Below are 21938 nucleotides of genomic sequence, written 5' to 3'. Positions count from 1 at the left end.
TTGGCCTATTTTACAAAAACAAAAAGTGGTTCTTAGGTATTGTCAGATATCATTTTATATAGGCTATATAGGCTATATTTCTGTATGTGCGTGTGTATTGTGTGCATTATGAATGTGCTCGGGTATATCGCCCCCTGTTGGTCATTTCAGTGACTGAGGTCAGTCGATCACTATGTACAGACCTTCTTTATTTATATATTTTAAATAACACATATTGTATCATCAGGTCACATTCAAGTCTTGCCTATACATATTTTCAGGTATTTTCCCATCACTTTTATTGATCTCAGATATGCTGTGTGTAATTTCTGTGGCATTAGCAGAATTACAGTGAGACTACAGTGTTTTTGTGATGGGGATTTTGATTCATCCTTTAAATCTGTCCACAAAACAGATTCATTTACACCCGAATCTATGGACGTAAATACCCAGATGGCACATTCATCTGGAAAGCATCGCATTCTAATTAACATCGACTGAACATCTTTAAAAGATCATATTTACAAACATGTTAAATCATGAAGGTTTGCTGACATCTGCTGAATGTTTTATTGACATTTGAAATGTCTGAAAATGACCAAACAGCTTAAAAAATACGTCTTCCAAATGTAACATCACATCTCTGTGTATTACATCCTACGTGTCTCTTTTCTTGCAAAGGGCCTTTGAAAAAAAAAAGACCCTTGTTTTAACCCTTGTGTGTACATATAAAAGTTACTCAGAGGTCCTTAGAGGACAAAAATGTTTGCATCAAAAAACATAATATTATATACCAAATATGCATTCATTTTCAGGATTTAAACCCTTTATTTACATAATGCCACTTTTGTTTCACACACACACGCACACGCACACACATATTTCTCAATACACACATACAAAACACACACTGACATCCATACCAACACACACACACACACACACAATTTTAGCTGCGCCATTTATTCAGTTTTCCTGCAGTGCTCTATAATACTGCAAACAGAGAATAGGGGAAAAGCTTGTATTTGCTCCATAGGCTAAACATGAGAAAAATGGCGCCATCTGGCTGAAAATATTAAAATTAAAATTATGTTGCCAGGGCTTCGGAATGAAAGCATAATATCATAGAATTCATGATTTTATGCTTTAATGGCACTGGGATCAAACATTGCCGTTTTAATGGGTTTCAATTGGGATATTTTTGTGTGTGTGACTATTCTGTGTACACAGTGTACTATAGATGTATAACTCAGCACATAACGCAGCTGCTTCAGAGCACTTTCATGAGAAAGAATAGCTTGCAGAATGACTTCCGTGCATGGTGTCCCAAAAACATAACTTATAGGAGCTTTAATATAAGCTAAATACAATCAATAGGCAAAAAGACATGTTTGGGCATTTAGAAGTGAATTAAGATTATTTAGTCCTTTTAGATAACAGTTCATTTAGACAGTTCATGTAAATTAACTAGTTCACAAATTATTTACTAATTCACCGTAGCCCCACGCAGCCATTGGAGGGAATTTGCCTTATACAAGTGAAATACAAAGTTAATTGCTGCTATTTCTTAACGATATTTCGACTTGGTTATATACAACGTCATGTTTTAGTTTATATTAAGAATAAATGTGTATGTTTAATTTAATGTTGTCACGCTAATTGAGCTAAATGCTAAAACATACTAGCAATGCCTAGCTACATTCTAACAATGCCTAACTACATGTAAAACATGATAGCAACACCTGGAAACATGCTAAAACATGTTAGTAATAACTAACAATATGTTAGAACTTTCTAACATTGCTTAGCAACATGCTAACAACACCTAGCTACATAGTAATCATGCTAGCATGATGCTAGCAGTTCCTAGCAACATGCAAGGAACAAATAGGCATGCCAAGTTACATGCTAACAATGCCTAGCAACATGCTAGTAAAACACTACAACATGCTAACAGTGTCTAGCTACATGCTAAAATATGCTAGCAATGCCTACCTCTATATTAACAAAACCTATCTACATGCTAAAACATGCCAGCAACAACTAGCTACATGCTAAATCATGCTAACAATGCCTACCAACATGCTAATAGCACACTACAACATGCTAGCAATGCCTAGCTACATGCTAAAATATGTTAGCAATGCCTACCTCTATATTAGCAAAACCTAACTACATGCTAAAACATGCTAACAACAACTAGCTACATGCTAAATCATGCTAGCAATGCCTAGCAACATTCTCACACCACCTAACAACATCTTAGTAATGTCTAGCAATGTGCTAAAGCATGCTTGTAGTACCTAACTACAGTTAAAGTCAGAAGTTTACATACACGAAGTCATTCGAAGTCATTAAAACGAATTTCATTTTAACAAATGCAAACACCTGAAGGTACCACGTCCATCTGTACAAACAATAGTGTGCAAGTATAAACACCATGGGACCACACAGCCATCAAGCAAAGCGCATTCTGTCTCCAAGATTTAAACATAGTTTGGTGCAAAAAGTGCAAATCAATCCCAGAACAACAGCAAAGGACCTTGTGAAGATGCTGCAGGAAACTGGTAGACAAGTATCTATATCCACAGTAAAACAAGTCCTATATCGACATAACCTGAAAGGCTGCTCAGCAAGGAAGAAGCCACTGCTCCAAAACCACCATCAAAAAGTCAGACTACAGTTTGCAAGTGCACATTGGGACAAAATCTTACTTTTTGGAGAAATGTCCTCTGGTCTAATGAAACAAAAATGTATCTGTTTGGCCATAATGACCATCGTTATGTTTGGAGGAAAAAGGGTGAGGCTTGCAAGGCGAAGAACACCATCCCAACCATGAAGCATGGGGGTGGCAGCATCATGTTGTTGGGGTGCTTTGATGCAGGAGGGACTGGTGCACTTCACAAAATAGATGGCATCTTGAGGAAGGTAAATTATGTGGATATATTAAAGCACACTTAGGACTCTTGTACTTACAGTGACACCTAGTGGTGTGGATGCAGCATCATTCAAAATCAATGGTTTTCAGTTTCCAGACGCATTTGTTCACTCTTCACAACCAGCCATGATTATTTTAAAGTGTCCAATAACAAGACGTTACTTTAAGCAGGTAGTATTCATCTGATCATGTGATTCCAAAATGGCAGCCCCCATGAGGGCGCCCCTCCCCCATGTAGAATAAAACAGTTGACTAGAGTCTTCATCTCATGTGAGCAGTAATCATTTTATACATACGTTTCAAAATTACAATTTATTTCTTTAGGAATACAACTTTTTTAATGGGGAAAAAATTACTGAGTGCACCTTTAATAAATATAGTACACAATAAGGCACTCAGATTTACCCTTTAATGGCACAAGAGATAGAAACAGAACCAACTTAGAGCATCAACATCTGGAAGTATTAACGGTTTGTGTGAGAGTAGATATTTGAAGAGCATTTGGTCACATTTGATCTAGATTGGACAGAAAAACTAGTAGAAAAAGTTTGGAACATTTTTTAGCTGAAGTATTTGTATAGAAAAAACTATGTGTTTGTACTGTAAGCATAGGTGTGTGTGTGTGTGTGTGTGTATGTGTGCGTGCATCTCAGTCGGCTTCCTCTGTGGTGACTGAAGACACAGCAGTAACGTTATAGGGACCCTCTTTCAGGTAGGTCTTCAGCTTTAAGTAATTTTCTCCTCCAAAGATCCTCTGAGTGCTGGAAGAGCTTAACAGCACCCCCACCAGCTCATATTTACAATCCTTGGCTTCTTTACCAGTCCCCACTGACCGATCCATCACCCATTCCACAAATCCAGGAGTGTCCATCATCAGTTGCTGACCCCACGGCTGACAACCAATGGCCTGAAATACAATGTAATATAATAAATCATGAATAACAGCAACCTTATAAATCTATTTTATTCATGTGTTTTTAAATGACATTTAAAGAACACCCACACACACCACATACCACACACACACCACACACACACACTCTCTCTCTCTCTTACAGTAAAGATTCGTAGTGCGCTGCAGTGGAGCTCAGGGAAAGGTTGTGTGCTTATATTTCGGATCATCACCATTGGCTGAGAGCTCAGACAGTTAAACCACGACTCTGTCAACATTAAGAGGTCATCCGTCTGCTGTTCCACCTACAGACAAAACAAACAAATCCCATGAACAAACCACAAATATTTCAACAATCTGCTAACATATTCCCTTTCAAAGCTTCACAGACATATCAAAAGGGAAACCTGACCATTAGATTTACTTTTACCAGGTTAATCCTCTAACTGATTAAACTGAACACACACACTTACAGGTAATGTGAGAAGTTGAGCCAGTGCGTCCAAACATCTGACTCGGAGTTCAGTGGCTCCATCAAAGGCGACTGTACTGATCCTTTTTAACACGGAAATAAACTTCTCACCTGTAACAGATTACTTAAAACGTCACAGAAAACATTTACTCAACACATTCTACAAATCCCGAACTCAACGTATAGCACACTCATGACACACAAACACACAGTTACCTGTTTTATGCAGGACCTGTTTACCCTCCACGGTCCCACCCAGTATTCCGAGCGTATCCAGGGCGACGGGGGTCAACGTGGGGTCAAGGTTCAATGCCATTTTGAAGACCACCTCAAGAAATATTGGGTACTTCTCACACACCTGCTGAGGGCTGTCCACGATCGCAAGACTCCCAAAGAACTTCACCAGTCCTGAGCAAACGTATGGTAGAGGTATGCATCTATAATTATTACAGTTTGATGTACTATGTAAACAAATGTTTTAAGACACCTTGAGGAACATTATAAGTAGACTTTAGGGAATTCTAATCAGTCAAATGCATGTTCATACACAGAGAGCCAGACCTGGCAGGTAAAGGCTTGAGAAAGGATCAGACTCTGCAGCGATCATCATGTTTGAGATTTTCTCCATGATCCCTTGCTGTGACAGATACTGTCGGCCATGTTGACTCTGAGCCAGACTGGTGATCATCTCTATGGCGGTCGCTCTGAGGGAAATATAGAGAGACAGACAGAGAGAACTAGTGAGAAAGAGCTTGCAAGTGTGTTTATCGCTGGTGGCACGAATTTCTCTGTTTTGTTTTGTATTAACATATTGTGGCTGTAAGTCTGATTGATACCTGACCAACACATCATCTCCGGTCAGTTCTTCGAGCAACTGTGAGATTAAACTGCTGTTGGCACAGTAACCGAGAGAAACCGGAGACACTGTAGACACGTCTACAATCAACTGCACACAAACAGAACAGAAAACATTTCTATGGCATTTCTACAGCAGGTAGGTAGCGCTGGGTTTTGATGCAGATTTCCCATTTCCCGATTCAACTCTGATTCACGAGGTCTTGATTCAATTTTCGATTCAACTTGCATATTTCAGTTATGCAAATTTTGCTTACATATGAAAGAAATTGTCACTCAGCTAATGCTAATAATTATACAGAGAACCTTCTAACTTGGTACATTGCAAAAATGTTAAATATAATTAAAATAACCACCGCTGGAGTCGTGAGTTGGAATCCAGAATGCTGAGTGACTCCAGCCAGGTCTCCTAAGCAACCAAATTGGCCCGGTTGCTAGGGAGGGTAGAGTCACACACAATGAACAAACACACCACACACACACACACACCACATACAAACACACACACACCATATACAAACACACACACACACACACACACACACACACCACACACAAACACACAAACACACAAACACACACCACACACACACACACACACACAAACACACACACCACATACAAACACACACACACACAAACACACACATACAAACACACACAGACACAAACACACCATATATTTATACAGAGGACCTTCTAACTTGGTACATTGCAAAAATATGAAATATAATTAAAATAACCACTGCTGGAGTCGTGAGTTCGAATCCAGAATGCTGAGTGACTCCAGCCAGGTCTCCTAAGCAACCAAATTGGCCCGGTTGCTAGGGAGGGTAGAGTCACATGGGGTAACCTCCTCATGGTCATGATTAGTGGTTCTCGCTCTCAATGGGGCGCGTGGTGAGTTGTGTGTGGATGGTGGAGAGTATCATGAGCCTCCACATGCTGCGAGTCTCCACGGTGCCATGCACAAGAGTCATGTGATAAGATTCGCAGCTTGACATTCTCAGAAGCGAAGGCGATTAAGACTTGTCCTCCGCCATCTGGATTGAGGTGAGAAACCGCGCCACCACGAGGACCTACTAAGTAGTGGGAAATTGGGCATTCCAAATTGGGAAAAAGGGCATAATATATATATTTGCCATTTTCTTTTGTAATATTTATTGTTTACATGCAGAATCTTTGAAGTCTTCTAGCAAATATACTCTTATAGCAAGTTTGGTTGCATATGCGATTGATTCATTCGCGACTAAAAGGTCGATCTTGGGATTTTAAAGGTCATCTTTGGACTTACAGTGACACCTAGTGACCTGGATGCAGCATCATTTAGTTACAGATGCCATTGTAGAATTTCACTAGTTCACAATCAGCCATGATTAATTTAATCAAAGAGTGAACGTGTCCAATAACAAGTCGGTTAGTGAAATTAAGCGAGCAGTATTCAGCGGGTCATGTGATTCTAAAATGGCAGCTTCCATGAGGGCGCCCCTACCCCATGTAGAATAAATCAGCATTTATGAGGTTACTGATATGAGTCCTCATCTCATGTGAACAGTAAGGATTTTCTACATATGTTTCAAAATTACAGTTCATTTCTTTAGGAGTAAAACGTTTTAAATGGGGAAAGATTACTGAAAGATTACACCTTTAAGAATCAATATCATATTGGAAAATCATTATTTTTGCCCAGCCCTAATAGCAGTTCTTGGCATTATTTGACTACATCAAATCCCCTCCAGTAACGTCCTGTACATTTGACTGCTTTTCATCCATAAATTGTCTGACATACCTCGTACACTCTGTATCTGATGATGTCACTGGTGGTCATCACATCCTTGAGTTTGTTCAGCAAATCAGAGCGGAACAGAGCGTCAAGCCCCGCCTTTGTGTTACTGAGTTTGCCCAGGGCAGCTATTGCCTGATGGAAAAATTCACAACAAAGCCAAATGTAAAGACTAAATGAAAATAGTCTTATAAATCAGCCCATGCAGGAAAAATGGCAGAGTTTTTATTATTACTGATGAGTGTGTATCGGTACCTCTTTGGCCACAGCAATATGTTCAACGCTGATGCAATGAATCACATCACACAAGATTTCTGCACTGTTCAGAATCTGAGTCACTCCATCAGCATGACCAACCACACGCCCGATCTGTGAACGAAACACACCGAACAGTGAGATATGGATGGGTGGTATAGATAGAATGAGTGATTGGACTGTGCTACTGACCTGTGCGAGGGTGAGCACTTTGACAGAGTCATCAGGATGGTTCAGTCCACTCTGAAGTGCTGCCCTGTAGTTCTGTACCAGCTGGATGGGTTCTAACGCCTGCAGAACACGATTCAGGATTTCCACACACACCTCAATCTGCTCTCTGTGAACACACCAGTGTTGTGTGTAATGCATTACTAAGTAATTCAATTACTTTTTCATAGGAAAAGAAAGTAAGGGATTACTCTTAATTTTTCAGTAATTTAATTACAGATACTTCTGATGTAATTGCATTAAAAAGCTATATAGACTATAGAATAATAATAATTCTATATAAACCAATAGTGAATTTAAAATCGTTAAAATATATGTTTTCTAATTTATCGCTGCCCCCTTAAATTCTTTGGCTGGTTCATTAATAATTTATATGATTTATTTGAAAGAATTAAAATAACAATTTCATGTCTATGCTTGTATTTTTCATCTGGTCGAGGTTGATCAGTGTTTTAGAAAGTAATTATTAATAAGTAATGCAATTACTTTTCAGACAAAGTAATTAGTACAGTAATCTAATTACAATGTATTTAGGAGTTAGTAATGAATTACTTTTTAGAGTGACTTACCCAAGACTGGAACACGCACGCACGCGTTGTTAATATAAACCTGCCCATACAGCTTTATAATAAAGTATGACATAATAAAAGACTTACACAGCTGGTGATTCATACAATATACTTACTATTTGTAAAACACTTCAACTGAAAATCAGCTTGTTTTTTTATACACAAGGAAATAAGACTTGCATCAATTTTAACTGTATTGTTTTAAAGCAGCCATATTATACACTTTGTTTGCACTATATTTATTTTCCCTTTAGTCCACCTAATAATGTTAGCCAAGGTTTCTTGCAACAAAACAGTTATAATTTAATTTTAATAACGCTGTTTTGGGTCTATCAGAGGATTTAAATGGATAAATTTAAAGTCAATATTTTTGTTAAAATACAACTATTATTTATTTTTTATTAAATTGACAGACTTTCACTAGTGGCCTTAGAGTTTCGGACCCCACTCTATTTTAGTATGTTTTATCAACTGACAGTCTGCAGCCTGTGGAATAAAGCGTCTCTTGACTCAGCAGTATCAACACTCACATGTCATTCGTGTTTAAAAGCCCGAATATAATCCCCAGTCGGGCTCCAGACACCACCTCCCTCAAGCCGCTCACGGGCGTCGCTAACACGGCGGTCCGGAGGTTCTTCAGCTCTTCGATCGGCTCCTCTGATTCACAGATTTCACTCAACAGTCTCTCTATAGGCGCCGCCATGTTGCTCAAATGTTTGGGTCACGTGACCGAGTGGCGGAAATCGTGCTCGCGGCGCGAAGTCTGAGCAATTTTACCCACTAACTAAATTAAAAACCCACCAGAGTCTGGCTCTATAAAAAGTTTAAAACCAAATACATCCATATAGAATACATTATATTAACTAAGAAGTAACATACATGTTTGGAAGTGAGCTTTCAAACTAATTAATGTACCGACTTCAAGAAAGGTTCAAATCAATTCACTTTATTGCACAATTTATTGCACAATTACCACAAACATCATTTCAACTGGTCTCATTTATTTAAAAAAAGATGCAAAAATCGTGGATAAATTAAAAACACAGTTTCAAAAGTATATCCACAAGATGTAAACAACAAGGTTAGGTGTTCACATTTTATAGTGTGGGATCTATTGTCATCTTTACAAAGCTAAATTGTAATTTCAGACATAATTTTACACAGATAAGGTTAGTAAGCAATTTTCTCACACTCAAATCATGTTAACATATATATGTGTACGTGTTGTGGCTATACTTTTGAAACAGTGTGTATTTTAATGTTTATGGACTGGCCCAATTCACTTCCATTGTAAGTGCCTCACTGAAAACTATTTTTGTTTTTTATGTATTTTTTAATAAACGAGGGAATCTTAATGTGGTAATCAACACTCAACAGTATGCCACAGATGCTGTCGATTGAGCTTAACTTGCTATGAATCCGGAATATTCCTTTAAGGTGCAGTAAAATGGCCTAAATTGGGACTATGAGGTACTGTAACGTTCCTGTGTTGTCTGCCCTATGTTCTCTGTTTCACCCATCACGTTTATGTCATGCGTTTCCTCACGAATCCTCCATGCGTCCTTTCCCCTAACTGCCTGCACTTCATCCATTCGTCTCTCACCTGTGTCTCGTTTAGTCTTTATTGTGTCCTTGTGTATTTAAACCCTGTTTGTTCCTCCTTTCCCTTGTCGGTCGTTGTATTTGATGTTCCGTGTTTCCAATGTTTTATGCCTGCTCTTGATCCCTTGTTTGATCGTTCGTGGATGTTTCGTGTTTGTGTGTTTATTTCATTTTCCCATCGTGGAACTTTAATTTGTTCCAGTGTTTTGTGTTCCTCTTATTTAATAAAACTGCTTTTGGATCCACACCTCTCGTCTGTCTTGTCCAGCTTCCACACCATTCGTGACAGAACGACCGACCACAATGGATCCAGCGGTTCAGCAAGCCAACTATCGCCTGCTCTGCCTGCGGCAAGAGGACCGACTGGTGGAGGATCATGTCGGTGACTTCCTCGAGCTGGCGAGTGTCTCTGACTTCCCAGACTCAGCCCTGGTGTGCTTCTTCTGGGGCAATCTTAACGCCTCACTGAGAGAGCGGTTGCCACCGGCAACGCGCGAATGGACTCTGTGCGGTTACATAGAGGTGACTTTGTGGGTCTGTGGCTCACCGTTAACCGTGGGCGTTGCTGAGAACGACCCTACCTCTCTCCCCTCAGGGATGACTCTCCAGTCGCCCATGGCGCTTCCTGTCACGCCAGCCCCATCTGTCAGCGAGCGCACCCCCACGCCAGTCACTTTCTACGAGCCAGCACGGTCCACTTCATCTGCCCGGAGGAGGAGAAGACGGGCTTCCGCCTCGTGGCCCACGCCTGCCCCGGTCTGCGAGCCTGAGCCCACGCCTGCCCCGGTCTGCGTCCCCGAGCCAGCGCCTGTAGCCTCGCCCGAGCCAGCGCCTGTAGCCTCGCCCGAGCCAGCGCCTGTAGCCTCGCCCGAGCCAGCGCCTGTAGCCTCGCCCGAGCCAGCGCCTGTAGCCTCGCCCGAGCCAAGAGCCAGCGCCAGTAGCCATGACCGTCCAAGAGCCAGCACCTCCCGAGCCTTCCAGGGCTCCGCCCTTCGAGCCTTCCAGGGCTCCTCCTCCTGAGCCTCCTGGGGCTCCGCCTCTCAAGCCCCTCGAGCCTTTCAGGGCTCCGGGTCTCAGGCCTCTCGAGCTTTCCAGAGCCCCGCTTCCCGAGCTTTCCAGAGCCCCGCTTCCCGAGCTTTCCAGAGCCCCGCTTCCCGAGCTTTCCAGAGCCCCGCTTCCCGAGCTTTCCAGAGCCCCGCTTCCCGAGCTTTCCAGAGCCCCGCTTCCCGAGCTTTCCAGAGCCCCGCTTCCCGAAGCTTTCCAGAGCCCCGCTTCCCGAGCCTTCCAGAGCCTCGCCTGTCCAGAGCCTGCACCTCCCGAGCTTTCCAGAGCTCCCCAGCCTTCCGAGGCTTCCCTGAGCTTTCCAGAGCTCCGCCTTCCGAAGCTTCCTCGAGCTTTCCAGAGCTCCGCCTTCCGAGCTTCCCGAGCTTTCCAGAGCTCCGCCTCCCGAGCTTTCCAGAGCTCCGCCTCCCGAGCTTTCCAGAGCTCCGCCTCCCGAGCTTTCCAGAGCTCCGCCTCCCGAGCTTTCCAGAGCTCCGCCCTCCGAGCTTACCAGAGCTCTGCCTTCCGTCTCCAGAGCCCCTCTCAGCTTCGCCCCGGGACCTGTCCCTGTCCTGAGGCCGCCTCCTGGACCTTTCCCTGTCCGATGGCCCAGGCCTCCTAGACCTGTCCCTGTCTTGTGGCCGTCTCCTAGGCCTCCTAGACCTGTCCCTGTCCTGTGGCCACCTCCCAGGTCCCCTGAACCGGCCCTTGCCTTGTGGCCAGCTCCTGGGCCACCCAAACCTGTCCTTGCCCGGTCGATACCTCCCTGGCCTCCTAAACCTGTCCCTACCCGGTGGACGCCCCCCAGGCCACCGGACCCGGTTCCCTTCACACACCCCCAGAGACTGCTTGCCTGCCCTCTCGGCCTCCCAGGTCTACTTGTCTGCCCTTTGTGCCCCCATGGACTGCCTAATTGCCCCTTGTGCCCCCGTGGACTGCCTATTTGCCCCTTTTTTCCCCATGGTCTGTCTCTGTGTCTCTTGTGCCTCCTTAGTCCGTCTTTGTGTCCCTTGTGGCCCCTTTGGTCTGTCTGTTTTCCCCCTTGTCCAGCCCCCCTCTCTTTGAACATTTGTTTATTTTTTCTATGCTGTCTCTTCTTAGGACCGTCTGGAATCCGGTCCTTTTGAGGGCGGCTATGTAACGTTCCTGTGTCTGCCCTATGTTCTCTGTTTCACCCATCACGTTTATGTCATGTTTCCGTGTGGTCTGCTCCGTGTTTTCCGTTTCACCCATCACCGATCCTGTTCCATGTCACGTTTTCCCTGTTGTCCACCCTGAGTCTCGCTGTCTGTGTAGAAAACTACAATTCCCGGCCTCCCTAACTGCCTGCACTCATCATTGTTCTCACCTGTGTCTCGTTTAGTCTTTATTGTGTCCTTGTGTATTTAAACCCTGTTTGTTCCTCCATTCCCTTGTCGGTCGTTGTATTTGATGTTCCATGTTTCCAATGTTTTATGCCTGCTCTTGTTCCCTTGTTTGATCGTTCGTGGATGTTTCGTGTTCGTGTGTTTATTTCATTTTCCCATCGTGGACCTTTAATTTGTTCCAGTGTTTTGTGTTCCTCTTATTATTTAATAAAACTGCTTTTGGATCCACACCTCTCGTCTGTCTTGTCCAGCTTCCACACCATTCGTGACAGGTACATGTAAAAAATTGGCAATACATATTTTATTACATCCAGTCTTGGGTAAGTTGCTCTAAAAAGTAATTAATTACTAACTCATTACATTGTAATTTGATTACTGTACTAATTACTCTGTCTGAAAAGTAATTGCATTACTTATTAATAATTACTTTCTAAAACCTGATCAACCTCGACCAGATGAAAAATACAAGGATAAACATTAAATTATTCTTTTAATTCTTTCAAATAAATCATATACAATCTAATAAATTATTCATGAACTGGCCAAAGAATTTAAGGGGGCAGCGTTAAATTAGAAAACATATATTTGAACATTTTATATCGATTTTAAATTCACTATAGTTTTGTATTGAATTGTTCTAGAGTCTATATAGTATTTAACACAATTACATCATAAGTAACTGTAATTAAATGACTGAAAAATTAAGAGTAACCCCTTTATTTTTTCAATAAAAAAGTAATTTAATTACAGATTCATTTCTTAGTAATGCATTACACCCATCACTGGTTACATCATGTAGGCTGTTATTATACTTTTATATCTTTCAGGGGATCAACCTCAACCTCAAGCTGGAATTCCATGGAACACAAAGGACAGCCTCAGTCACCATTCACTTTCATTGGAAAAAGAGCAGCATCAACATTCTTCAAAATCTGAGGGTAATCAATGTCAAATATTTCATTTTTTTGGGTGAACTAACCCTTTATTCTTAAAGAGTCTTGAGATATTTGTGGTTTGCCTTTTACTTTGTTAAAGGAATATTCCGGGTTTGATACAAATTAAGCTCAATCGACAGCATTTGTGAAAAACGCAAATTTATTTGGACTTTTCCCTCCTTTTCTTTAAAAAATGAGTTAAAGTGAGGCACTTACAATGGAAGTGAATTACACACAATGTTTTAACAGATTATTTAATGCAAGTGCTTTTGATAAAATTATAAAATTCACATTTGTCTTTAAATCCTCCATAATTTGGCCCCATTCACTTCCATTGTAAGTGCCTCACTGTAACCTCCATTTGTGCTTAATTTAAAGAAATGGAGGAAGTGTGTGTGTGTGTGTGTGTGTGTGTGTGTGCTGATATTTGAGGTGATTATGCAGAGCTTTTGTACTTTCCTCTGTCAACCAGTAGATGACGCTATTGGGTCTTGTACTCTTTCCTTCAGTTATGTTACAATTTGGAACTTGCTATTGACCACGTTTTATCCTTTGTCCTTAATTAAGTTCCTCTCTCTGGTTTGTCTAGTGCTCAGTCTTCAGTTTGTACTCGCCTTGTGCATTTCTCAACAATTTTGTTTCTGCAAGAAAGCCTTAAAGTATAAAGTGCTGTGGTGGTATATGGTACTGGAGGATTACCATGACTATGTAGCATAGTATTAATCCAAGGTACTACTAAGAATACCATGTTACGTCCTGATGTCTATAAAACATGGTGTTACCACATATGTCGAAAAACAAATGGTAATACAAGTAAATGACAGTTTTAATTTTTTGGGTTGCTTTAATAGTCTTGTTTCTTATCACTCAGACCCAGAGCTTCTGCAGCAGGGGGAAATGTCTTACCCATACTTCATCCACATATTAAATCCAATTGAATATACAATCTCTATCCGCACAATTTAATGTACTTTTAAGTTAAGGCAGTTTAATACTTAAAGAAACAGTTCACCCAAAAATAGAATCTCATCATTTACTCACTCTCATGCCATCCCAGATGTGTATGACTTACTTTCTTTCTTCTCCAGAACACAAATGAAGATTTTTAGAAGAATATTTCAGCTCTGTAGGTCCATACAATGCAAGTGAATGGTGACCAGAACTTTGAATCTTCAAAAGTCACATAAAGGCAGCATAAAAGTAATCCATAAAACTCCAGTGGTTTAATCTGTGTGATCTGAAGCAGTATATAATAGGCATGGGTGAGAAGCAGATCAATACTGTGTATATAAGTCCTTTTTTATTAGAAAATCTCCACTTTCACTTTGACTTCCACATCCTTATTCTTTTCATTTTTTTTTTTTTTTTTGGTGCATATTGCCACCTACTGGTCGGGGCTGGTCAAAGGTGGAAATTTCCTGTTAAAAGGACTTAAATATTGACCTGTTTCTCACCCACACCTATCATATCACTTCTGAAGACATGGATTAAACCACTGGAGTCATATGGATTACTTTTATGCTGCCTTGATATACTTTTTGGAGTATATTTAAGTTCTGGCCACCATTCACTTGCATTGTATGGACCTACAGAACTGAGATATTCTTCTAAAAATCTTCATTTGTGTTCTGCAGAAGAAAGTCATGCACATCTGGGACGGCATGAGGGTGAGTAAACGATGAGAGAATTTTCATTTTTGGGTGAACTATTCCTTTTAAGGTTAATGTTCAGATCCCTAACCTTAAGTATGAGAAATATTGATGCTGACCTTTGCAAACATCACTGTGTATACAAGCTATATTTGTGTGACTGTATGTGTACTTCTACCTGAAGCATTAATTATGGGCGGGATGCTCCTGTTTACATACACAATGATCAAACCATCTCAGTGGTGTCTGTGGAAGAGCCATATTGGAGCCGTTGAAGTCAATAGCCTTATTGATTAAAATCACTCTCACTCTTTGGACCCTTTTATTTCTGTTTCGTATCTTCATCATTTTCCAAATTTGCGGTACTAGAGGGTGTTTTATAAAGCCTCAGGCCACGTCCGCACTCAGGCAGTGTACCAAATGGCACACTTAATGTGGACGTGCGGTCTCGTGGCCTTCATTTGTGCGTTCCCACAAAGTCTACTAGACTGTAGGGTGTCCCATTTGACATTTTAGCACTCTGAAGGGTGCAGACGGGTGCTCTAAATGGGTCCTTTGCCTGAGCCTGCATCAGTGTGAGCTCCACAGTGGATTACTACCCAACAGTCCTGATGCTGATCGACTCGCCCAATCACAGTGGACTTGCAAATCTATCAGTGTCATGTCTTTTCAAATAATTATTTGTAAAACTGCATGTATATGTAAAACAACATTTCTCCCAATTTGGAATGCCCAATTCCCACTACTTAGTAGGTCCTCGTGGTGGCGCGGTTACTCACCTCAATCTGAGTGGCGGAGGACAAGTTTCAGTTTCCTCCGCTTCTGAGACGTCAATCCGCGCATCTTATCACATAGCTCGTTGTGCATGACACCGCGGAGACTCACAGCGTGTGGAGACTCATGCTACTCTCCACAATCCACACACAACTCACCGCACGCCCCATTGAGAGCGAGAACCCCTAATCATGACCACGAGGAGGTTACCCCATGTGACTCTACCCTCCCTAGCAACCGAGCCAATTTGGTTGCTTAGGAGACCTGGCTGGAGTCACTCAGCACGCCCTGGATTCGAACTCACGACTCTAGGAGTGGTAGTCAGACGTCCCGTGGACTCGAGGAAGACTGCGAAGGCAGAGGGTGCTATATGGGACAGGGCCTATTACACTTCAAAACGCATGAATTTAGCTACTATTATTACATTAGGAAACTGGAAACAGAGTTTTTAAATTTAAACCGATCCATGTGGATGTGGCCTCAGTGTTTGGTGGACAAAAACTGCATACCAGTGCGAATGAGAGGTGCAAAACATATCAAAATCCATGTGGCCTTGTTGTTAGATGTGTGCTTAAAACAGGGGGGGGGGTGTATTGATATGGTAAGAAATGATCATGATTCTCTGAAATAAATATTTTTTTTTTTTTGCATCTCAAGTAAATATATATTGTTTTATAGATGTTGAGATATTTCTACTGGAAAACAAAACAAACATACTGATAAAGAAAATATGTGTATTCATGCGCACACACACACACACACAGTTCAGCATAAATAGACCTTCACTTTTGAGTGTGTTTGTAAGTTTCTGAGCAAGTCATCAATAGCCTCCCTGTTCGTCTGAGGTAAAATGATATTCACACACACACACACACACACACACACACACACACACACACACACACACACACACACAGTTTATCCTCAATCCAAGAGCAAAAAGAAAACTGCAAAGACCCACCTTCTTTTCTGAAAGACATTACAGTCCCAGTACCCAAACACACACACACACACACACATTATGGTATTGAACTAAAATAGTTGCCGTTTACGTCTCATTTCTTTTGGATTACAGCTATACCGTAATTTTAGACAGAGAGACAGACAGACAGACAGACAGACAGAGAGACAGACAGAGAGACAGACAGACAGACATATAGATAGATAGACAGACAGACAGACAGAGAGACAGACAGAGAGACAGACAGACAGACATATAGATAGATAGACAGACAGACAGACATATAGACAGATAGACAGACAGACGGATAGATGGACGGACGGATGGATGGATGGACAGACAGATAGACAGACAGACAGACAGACATATAGACAGATAGACAGACAGACAAACAGACAGACGGATGGATGGATGGACAGGCAGATAGACAGACAGATAGACAGATAGACAGACATATAGACAGATAGACAGACAGATAGATAGATAGACAGATAGATAGATAGACAGACATATAGACAGATAGACAGACAGGCAGGCAGGTAGGTGGACGAACGGACGGATGGGCAGGCGGGCCGATGAATGGATAGACAGGCAGATAGATAGAGAGGAAGCCAGACAGACAGACAGATATATAGATAAATAGGCATACAGACAGACAGACGGATATATATATACATATATAAAGAGAGAGAGAGATATTTTTAAATAGATGAAAACACTGGTATTGGATCAGTATCGGCCTGTACTGATATTTCAGGTCTCGGAATATGATCGGAGGTGTCGCCACTTTGAACTCCACATGAAATGTGCTTGCAGACAACGTCATAATGTGCATTTTCATGATAGTTAAGACTTGACGTGCTTCTGTAATAATTAAAATGCTCTTAGAGGCTGTAAAGTACTGGATTTGTGTCATCATCTGGGCTTGCTTTGTACAATGAATCAGTGCATCAGTGTAATGACCCCTGACACATTGTAACGGTTCCGCCCGACTTCAACCAGTGTTCAGAACTCACACGGAGCTGAATAAAATGTCACTATTGCCATTAAGAAAAATGCATTAAATATACCTTATACCATTCAAAACACAGGCCTTATCCATCCAAAGAATTTGTCACGTTTGAAAATATTTCTCCTTTTAATAAATGTGCTCCATTTTGAGGGGAAGTATCAGGTTTCACTCACACACACTTATGAGAGCACAGAGGCACTTTTCTCTATACACTCTTAGAAATCTTCAGTTTCCAGTTGCTAAACTACACACACATATACACACATATGAAGTGAACGAGTGTTAAGAAAGAGGAGCACACGTTTTTTTCATGTGTGTTGGGTCATAGAGGGGTATGTCAGCGTGTTGGACTAGAGATCTCAGTTTGGACCAGTAATGACTTCACTTGAAAAGCGTCATTCAATGAGTTTACTGATAAGAGCAATTTTGCATGCCTCCTCAACACACTCCCAGAAGACTGGGATTAAAAGGATAATCTTAAACAATTTTTTTATTTATTTAATATATCATTAAATAACAAAATGTCCTTAGTAACAGAAAGGCGGTGCATTCAAACAGTTCTTTCACACTTTCATAAAGCAGAATTTATGCATAACTACAACACAAGTTTAGTGTTTCGCAACGTTTTCTGCATCAGTTGTTGTGGTGTTGATTCACATTCTTTCTAGATTATTGTGCATAGTGTTCAGATGCATTTTAAATAATTGCAAAAGGCTTCATTGGCCAAAAACCCCAACATTTCACTGTTTTTTGGTCTTGGCACAAAATGACCAGCTAACATCATTTCACTAATCATTTCAGCAGCACCTGGGAAAGTGTGAATGAGCACTAGTCAGGTGAAATCACTCTATCATCCTGATTGGATTATAAGAACAGACTGATTGCTATAAAAGGAGGGAAGAAGTGCTTCCAATCATTGTGTTCTTGTTAGCAATGGTTACCTCTAAAGAAAGACGTGCAGCCATCATCGCTTTGCATCAAAATGGTCTCACATGCAAGGAAATTGCTGCAAAGAATATTACACCTGAAAGAACCATTTCCCGGATCACCAAGAACTTCAAGGAGAGAGGTTCAACTGCAGTGAAGAAGGCTTCAGGATGTCCCAGAGTTTCCAGCAAGTGCCAGGACCGTCTCCTCCTGAGGAGTCAGCTCCGGAATCGTGTCACCACCAGTGCAGAGCTCAATATTGGCAGCCGGTTGGTGTGAGTGCATCTGCACGCACCGTGAGGCGAAAACTTTTGGACAATGGCCTGGTGTCGAGGGGTAGCAAAGAAGCCACTTCTCTCCAAGAAAAACAAGACAGACTGAAATTCTGCAGGAAGTACAAGGATTGGACAGAAGCCCCCTTCCGACTGTTTGGGACATCTGGAAAATCAATAGTCCGGAGAAGAAAAGGTGAACGATACCGTGAGTCCTGTGTCGTGCCAACAGTGAAGCATCCTGAGACCATCCATGTGTGGGGCTGCTTTCATCACAGGGAGTGGGCTCGCTCACAATCCTGCACAAAAACACTGCCATGAATAATGGTGTCAAAACGTCCTGCAAGAGCAACTTCTCCCAACGATCCAGGAGCAATTTGGTGATGATCCGTGCATTTTCCAGCATGAAGGAGCACATGTCACAAGGCAAGAGTGATAACGAAGTGGCTCGCTTATAGGCAGAAGCTGAAATGGGAAGCACCCACCCTCAGAACGATCCAGTGCTGGTCGGACCAATCAGACTCTGCGCTACAAGACTGTTTTGATCACGCGGACTGGGAGATGTTCCGGTCCGCCTCGGATGACGACATCGAGGTTTACGCTGACAGCGTAACGTGTTTCATCAGGAAGTGCGTAGACGATGTTGTTCCGACCAAAACAATACGGATATACCCCAACCAGAAACCATGGGTTAACGGCGAGGTTCGCGCGGCACTCAATGCGCGGTCCTCCGCTTTTAATTCTTCTAACACGGAGGAGCGTGAACAAGCCAGTTATGCCCTCCGTAACACCATTAGTGCAGCCAAACGCCAGTACAGGCACAAACTTGAAGGTCAGTTCAACACCACTGACTCTAGAAGCATGTGGCAGGGAATTAATACCATCATGGACTACTAACGGAATAAAGACTCCGCTGTGAACACCGCTGCATCTCTCCCGGACGAACTTAATACATTTTATGCTCGTTTCGAGGACAACACCACCGCCCTCGCGGAGAGAGCACTCGCGGCTGACGCTACAGAGGTTGGTTCACTCTCCGTCTCTGTTGTGGATGTAACCCGATCCTTCCGACGGGTGAACATCCGTAAAGCTGCGGGTCCAGACGGCATTCCGGGCCGCGTCATCAGAGCGTGCGCGAATCAACTGGCTGGTGTTTTTACGGACATTTTCAATCTGTCCCTCTCCCTGTCTGTAGTCCCCACATGCTTCAAAACATCAACCATTGTGCCTGTACCAAAGCAAGCCACAATCACTTGCTTAAATGACCGGCATCCTGTTGCTCTGACCCCCATCATCAGCAAATGCTTTGAGAGGTTAATCAGAGATCAGATCTGCTCTGTTCTGCCCCCCTGTTTGGACCCATTGCAGTTTGCCTACCGCAACAACCGCTCCACTGATGATGCCATTGCATCTACACTACACACTGCTCTCTCCCATCTGGAAAAAAGGAACACATATGTGAGAATGCTGTTTGTTGACTACAGCTCAGCATTCAACACCATAGTGCCCTCCAAGCTTGATATGAAACTCCGGGCTCTGGGCTTAAACAGCTCGGTGTGCAGCTGGATCCTGGATTTCCTGTCAGGCAGACGTCAGGTGGTTAGAATGGGCAGCAACATCTCCTCATCACTGACCCTCAACACTGGAGCCCCGCAGGGCTGTGTTCTCAGCCCCCTACTGTATTCACTATACACGCATGACTGTGTGGCAACACATAGCTCCAATGCCATCATTAAGTTTGCTGACGATACGACGGTGGTAGGTCTGATCACTGACAATGATGAAAGAGCCTACAGAGAGGAGGTGCACACTCTGACACGCTGGTGTCAGGAGCACAACCTCTCCCTCAACGTCAGTAAAACCAAGGAGCTTGTGGTGGATTTCAGGAGGAAAGACGGAGAACACAGCCCCATCACCATTAACGGAGCACCGGTGGAGAGAGTCAGCAGTTTCAAGTTCCTCGGTGTCCACATTACTGAGGAACTCACATGGTCCATCCACACTGAGGCCGTTGTGAAGAAGGCTCACCAGCGCCTCTTCTTCCTGAGACGGCTGAGGAAGTTTGGAATGAACCACCACATCCTCACACGGTTCTACACCAGCACTGTAGAGAGCATCCTGACTGGCTGCATCACCGCCTGGTACGGCAATAGCACCGCCCACAACCGCAAAGCCCTGCAAAGGGTGGTCCGAACTGCCAGGAACATCATCGGAGGTGAGCTTCCCTCCCTCCAGGACATATACACCAGGCGGTGTGTGAAAAAAGCTCGGAGGATCATCAGAGACTCCAGCCACCCGAGTCATGGGCTGCTCTCACTGCTACCATCAGGTAGGCGGTATCGCAGCATCAAGACCCGCACCAGCCGACTACATGACAGCTTCTTCCCCCAAGCAATCAGACTGTTGAACACTTGATCTATCACGATCAATAAGTCGCTCTGCACTTTATTAACCTATAATCTCACACTGGACTGTCAACATATTCTCCTCAATATACTACTTCATATATATATATATATATATATTTAATATACTCCTTACTTATTGTATTGTATATTGTGTGTATTGTTTACTGTACATTGTATATAATTATTGTGTTGTGTAAGTATGTGTACATTTGATTTGTAAATCGTGTTGTGTAAGTATGTTGTTTACTTGAATTGGTATATGTCTCGTCACTGTCATGACTGTTATGTTGCTCGGACCTGCACACAAGAATTTCACCTTCTGTTGCACTTGTGTACATGGTAGTGTGACAATAAAGTGATTTGATTTGATTACATTGAAACTTTGGATCCGTGGCCAGGCAACTCCCCGGATCTTAATCCCATAGAGAACCTGTGTTCAATCCTCAAATGGCGAGTGGACAAGCAGAAGCCCACAAATTGTGATCAACTCCAAGGACTAATAAGGCAAGAATGGATGACCATCAGTCAGGATTTGGCCCAGAAGCTGATATCCAGCATGACAGATCGAATTGTAGAGATTATGAAGAACAAGGGTCAACACTGTAAATATTGACTCTTTGCATAAATTGAATGTTTTTGACAAACAAAGCCTTTAAAACGTATGAAATGCTTATCATTGTTTTCCAGTATACCATAGAAACGTGAAAAAATAATCTACAAATACTGAATATTGTCAATGGATCCTTGGAATTGCAATTATTTAATTCCTTGCAATTCCCATCCCTAATACTTTGATATAGGCTTATATAACATAGCACTGAAAAATGGCAACATTCACACTGTAGACCATGCTATTTATTACCATCATGAAGTTTCACATCCAGAAAACTGTGGTAATACCATGGTACTTTTTTGTAAGGGATGCTGTTCTCTCTCTCTCCGTCCGTCTGTCTGTGGCTGTACTCTGTCATTAGGGTTTTAAAGTGAAACGTGTGGTTGTTACCGTAGCGATGGTCATA

General features: G+C 42.3%; 1 protein-coding gene across 1 annotated transcript; it reads right to left on the bottom strand.

The window, feature by feature from the left end:
* Nucleotides 1–3162: 3162 nt before the first annotated feature.
* On the bottom strand, nt 3163–8684 carry LOC127628501 (26S proteasome non-ATPase regulatory subunit 5-like). The gene is made up of 10 exons (XM_052105286.1): nt 8502–8684; nt 7367–7511; nt 7175–7288; nt 6926–7054; nt 5118–5227; nt 4843–4985; nt 4498–4689; nt 4283–4392; nt 3974–4114; nt 3163–3824 (listed from the first exon to the last, which is right to left on the bottom strand). Exons 1-10 carry the CDS (start codon nt 8672–8674, stop codon nt 3567–3569), a joined length of 1515 nt encoding a protein of 504 aa, XP_051961246.1. The 5' UTR covers nt 8675–8684; the 3' UTR covers nt 3163–3566.
* Between the last annotated feature and the right edge of the window lie 13254 nt (nt 8685–21938).

This window comes from Xyrauchen texanus, chromosome 35 (assembly GCF_025860055.1).
Source record: "Xyrauchen texanus isolate HMW12.3.18 chromosome 35, RBS_HiC_50CHRs, whole genome shotgun sequence".
Classification (NCBI taxonomy): Eukaryota; Metazoa; Chordata; class Actinopteri; order Cypriniformes; family Catostomidae; genus Xyrauchen; species Xyrauchen texanus.
Note: the sequence above shows the minus strand (reverse complement) of the source record. Positions and strands in the feature narration are given on the sequence as shown.

What these genes read in the sequence shown, in the direction of transcription:
- LOC127628501 (XM_052105286.1), bottom strand. Translation starts at nt 8,674, where the DNA reads ATGGCGGCGCCTATAGAGAGACTGTTGAGTGAAATCTGTGAATCAGAG. An exon ending in ACAGGTCCTGCATAAAACAG is followed by an intron (nt 4,393 to 4,497) that starts GTAACTGTGTGT and finishes AATCTGTTACAG; the next exon opens with GTGAGAAGTTTATTTCCGTG. An exon ending in GCGCACTACGAATCTTTACT is followed by an intron (nt 3,825 to 3,973) that starts GTAAGAGAGAGA and finishes ATTGTATTTCAG; the next exon opens with GCCATTGGTTGTCAGCCGTG.